The sequence below is a fragment of the Trachymyrmex cornetzi genome, unplaced genomic scaffold, assembly GCF_001594075.2.
Source record: "Trachymyrmex cornetzi isolate Tcor2-1 unplaced genomic scaffold, Tcor1.1 scaffold625, whole genome shotgun sequence".
Lineage (NCBI taxonomy): Eukaryota > Metazoa > Arthropoda > Insecta > Hymenoptera > Formicidae > Trachymyrmex > Trachymyrmex cornetzi.
Genome location: NW_017299943.1, coordinates 63,154 through 66,861, shown reverse-complemented (window position 1 = coordinate 66,861; position 3,708 = coordinate 63,154). Strand labels below are relative to the sequence as shown.

The window sequence follows — 3,708 nt, the reverse complement described above, 5'->3', positions numbered from 1 at the left end:
GAGCGACGTTCCCGAACGCAGCCACTATTGCTGTTCGTGGAGCACACGAACGCTACGCTATCAACACACTGCTTCTGGCGATAGCATTCGTAGCGCGAATCATGACGTCAAACGCTATCAACAATAGCGTCACGATAATGTTTCATAGTGCTATCAGTTGGCTCCCTGAACAGCGGTAGAGCTACATAGCACTGGTAGTGGCTCCCTGAACGCACCCTTAAGCCGTAATCACACTAGCGATTGGCGATTGAGGATTACTTTTCAACCAATCGGAGCAAAGAAATCGGTGACTTTCAGGCTCTGATTGGTTGAAAAGTAATCCTCAATCGTCAATCACAGTCGCCAATCGCTAGTGTGATTACGGCTTTAGTCAGCTCTTCACCTGATTGGTATACTCCATTAGATTTAAAAATAAGAACAAACACTCAGTGAGCTCCTGTACACTCGCGGATAAAAATGCTTTTAGTCAAATCTACAATAGGTGTTTTAGGCTTTATGGCGATGCTAAGGGTGCCGTCACATGCGGCGTAACCTGTGTAAACGTAACCTGCGTATTCTAGTAATTTACTAGAATACCTTATTTTTTATTTACTAGAAAACGCCATTCTGAAAGCCCGCATTCACATTGAGCGTATTTCGCGGAAGATTAGAGAAATGCGGAAATAATGCAACCAATTGCTGATTAGAATTTCTGTTGTACACTCTAACAGAAATGCTAAATGAATTTACGATTGGTTTTCGTAACCTACGCATCTCGAAAAGTACGCCTCATGGGGAACCGGTACCTTTCCATCGCGTATATATGAGCGGATGATCGAATAAATGATTAAAATCGGAAAATTTTGTGAAATCACTTTTGGGCTTATTCGACGCGTTTTTGCATGAAACGAAAGAATCTGGCAAAAAAACGTCGTTCTGCCTTGTGATCTGAAATATTAAGCGTTAAAGTTGATGACTATTAAGGTTAGGAAATCTGTCACAGAGGCAAAATGAGTCAATAATTGTACTATTCCACATGGGTTTCGACTTTTCACGCGATGCAAAGGGGCGCACGACTTCTATAATTGTACTGTTGCAAAATCGAAATCCTTGTGCATTTTTTCAAACAGAATAAGCTAAAATGAGCCAGAAATTAGATTCGACGCATGGTGGTTCTATCATATTTCGGCGTAACAACAAAATAGCGTAAAAAGCATAAAGTGACTAGACAGAAACTGATGTTCAAGTGAAATGATATGATTGGTCGGCGAAAGTTACGCTAAGTTAGGGCTATGGCAGAGAACGAGACGTAACGAGACGCAAGTTCCGTAATCGTAACGTAAGGTAAGGCAGAGAAAAACGTAGCTGTCGTAGTCGTGACTGGTCTGGAATGGTCGGTAAAGTGTGTCAGAGCGACGAGGTGAGTAATATTAATGCACGTTTATACGTCTTAATAGTTAATAAGGAAATATATACACACTAAAACAAAATAAAAATAGATTTATTTTTAAAGATATAATGATATTTGTTTCCATCTCCTAAAATAATCATAATAGTACGTAATTATTATTTTAGAGGTTAACCAATATTTTTCGAAGTATGTATGTACATTGTTAATTACTAACAAAAAATGTCCTTAACACATTTTTAAAATCATTATTTCTACATTCTTTCTTTAGGACGGAATTAGTTTAACCGTTTCTCAAGGTTTTTAAATAGGACGTCGTCTTTGTGTTATGCACATTTCTGAGGATTTTTTCTTTAGAGGATCGCTACTTTAGTAGGTTAGTGCAATTTTATGATTATATGCTGTATGACTAAATCAATATTAATTAGAAAGAAGTATGTAAGTCAACGCAAAGGTCTTTTTACGAAAACAATCTTTATGAAATTTGTTTCATATATTAATAACAAACTTTTTGATCTGCCTATCAGGTTATCTCAGTAGTATATCATTAACAATTTATAATTTAAATTAATAAATTACATCTGTTTTATGGTATTAATTTAAATTAATAAATTACATCTGTTTTATAACATTATGTATGTGATAACTATGTGAAGATCATAAAGATTGTTTTGATAAAAAGATATTTAATAAAGAGAAAACATTGTTAAAAGAATGTTTTATCCCGCAAACACAATAGAAGCTTTAAGCCTTAATTTATTGGCCAATCATTGTCGATTATTCTTCTCACATTTGACTGTGATTGATCAATTTCTTAAGGCATAAGACTTATTATCTATTGTTTTTACGGGCTTAAAAATACCTTTAAAATTATTATGATATGAAATAAAGTATGTATGAACCAAATATGATTTATTTACTGTTAATAAGACATATAAATAGGGTGTCTGATTGTGTTCCGATATTCGCTGTCAGTCATTGAAAATCTATAATATACATTAGGGCTACATTCCAAAACATCCTCTTCGAGAAAGATTTTACTCTATATACTATAATATAAGTTACGTGTATTATATATTTCGAGTAAAATTTTCCTTGGAGAGGACGTTTTGAAATGTACTCTAGGTACATAGATTTTCAGTAATGGCAGTGAATATCGAAACGCATCCATAATTTACAAATCTTATATATTATATTCTAATATATTTTTCAGGATATTTTTTCAGTAAATTATATATAATTTACAATATCTCGTAAGCTGTAAAAATAAAAAATGATGATGAATTTATATTTTTTGTGACATATTGGATGAACGTGTCTATGTTGCTCCTACGTAAAAAACAACAAAAAAGGTGGTTAAATAGGCGCTGGCTTGTGAGTCCTATAAATCAAAAGAGGATCCAACAGGGAGATTATGATCATTTATTCCAAGAAATAAAAAATGATTGTGATTTTTTTTATCGATATACTAGAATGACATTGGAACACTTTGAGAAATTAGTAGAACTGACAAAACCATATTTGATAAAAAAAAGTTATCGTGCTTTACTCCCAGAACTACGACTTTTAATAACTATAAGGTATACTATGGGAGCTTTCCAACAAAAGACACAAGCGACATAGTATAACACAGCGAATCATTACATCCTTGTTGTTCGTTAACGTTAAACAAAGATGAAACGGTTACTGTGTTACACAGTGTCGCTTGTTGGAAAGCTCCCTATGATTACATAGTTCATATCTAAAGAGATATCCCAAGTTATCAATTCATATTATAAGGTAGTTTTCTAATATTCACTGTTAGTGCTATAAATCTATAAAGCACGTAACGTATACCATAGATTTTTAGTACTGTGTGAATATCGGAATGCATCCATAGTTAATTAAAATGTATTACAATTATTATATTTTTTCAGATATCTTGCTACAGGTGACCGACCATTTGTTATAGCTTTGGCATTTAGAGTTGGTGAATCCACAGTAAGAGAAGTGGTGAAAGAAGTTTGTCTTGTTTTAATCAAGATTTTACAACCACTATATCTTTCTTCACCTACAGAAGAAGACTGGACGAAATATGCACAAGGATATTGGAAGAGATGGAACATTCCAAATTGTGTGGGTTCCATTGATGGAAAACATATTAGAATGCGCTGTCCTCCAAACTCGGGAAGTTTATACTATAACTATAAAAAATATTATAGTATAGTATTGTTAGCCGTAGCTGATCATTTATATAGATTTACATTGGTTGATATTGGAGCGTTTGGAGGTAAGTAATAAAAAATAAAAGAAACTTCAATCTTATATATATATATATATAT

General features: G+C 33.3%; 1 protein-coding gene across 2 annotated transcripts; it reads left to right on the top strand.

Annotated features, from left to right (window-relative positions):
- The first annotated feature begins 2,622 nt into the window (after positions 1-2,622).
- On the top strand, positions 2,623-3,651 carry LOC108766804 (uncharacterized). 2 transcript variants are annotated; one of them, XM_018516310.1, is made up of 3 exons: positions 2,623-2,967; positions 3,304-3,367; positions 3,444-3,651. In XM_018516310.1, the coding sequence occupies exons 1-3, from the start codon at positions 2,696-2,698 to the stop codon at positions 3,591-3,593; spliced, it is 486 nt and encodes a 161-aa protein (XP_018371812.1). In that variant the 5' UTR covers positions 2,623-2,695; the 3' UTR covers positions 3,594-3,651. The 2 variants fall into 2 exon arrangements, 1 of the variants encoding a protein (XP_018371812.1); XR_001940396.1 differs by having other exon boundaries at positions 2,623-2,761; positions 3,304-3,651.
- The last annotated feature ends 57 nt before the right edge of the window (positions 3,652-3,708 follow it).

Excerpts from the sequence above, each read along its gene's own strand:
- LOC108766804 (XM_018516310.1), top strand. The coding sequence starts at position 2,696 with ATGAACGTGTCTATGTTGCTCCTACGTAAAAAACAACAAAAAAGGTGG. Across the intron at positions 2,968-3,303 it reads CGACTTTTAATAACTATAAG|ATATCTTGCTACAGGTGACC; the intron begins GTATACTATGGG and ends ATATTTTTTCAG. Across the intron at positions 3,368-3,443 it reads TTAGAGTTGGTGAATCCACA|AAGAAGACTGGACGAAATAT; the intron begins GTAAGAGAAGTG and ends CTTCACCTACAG.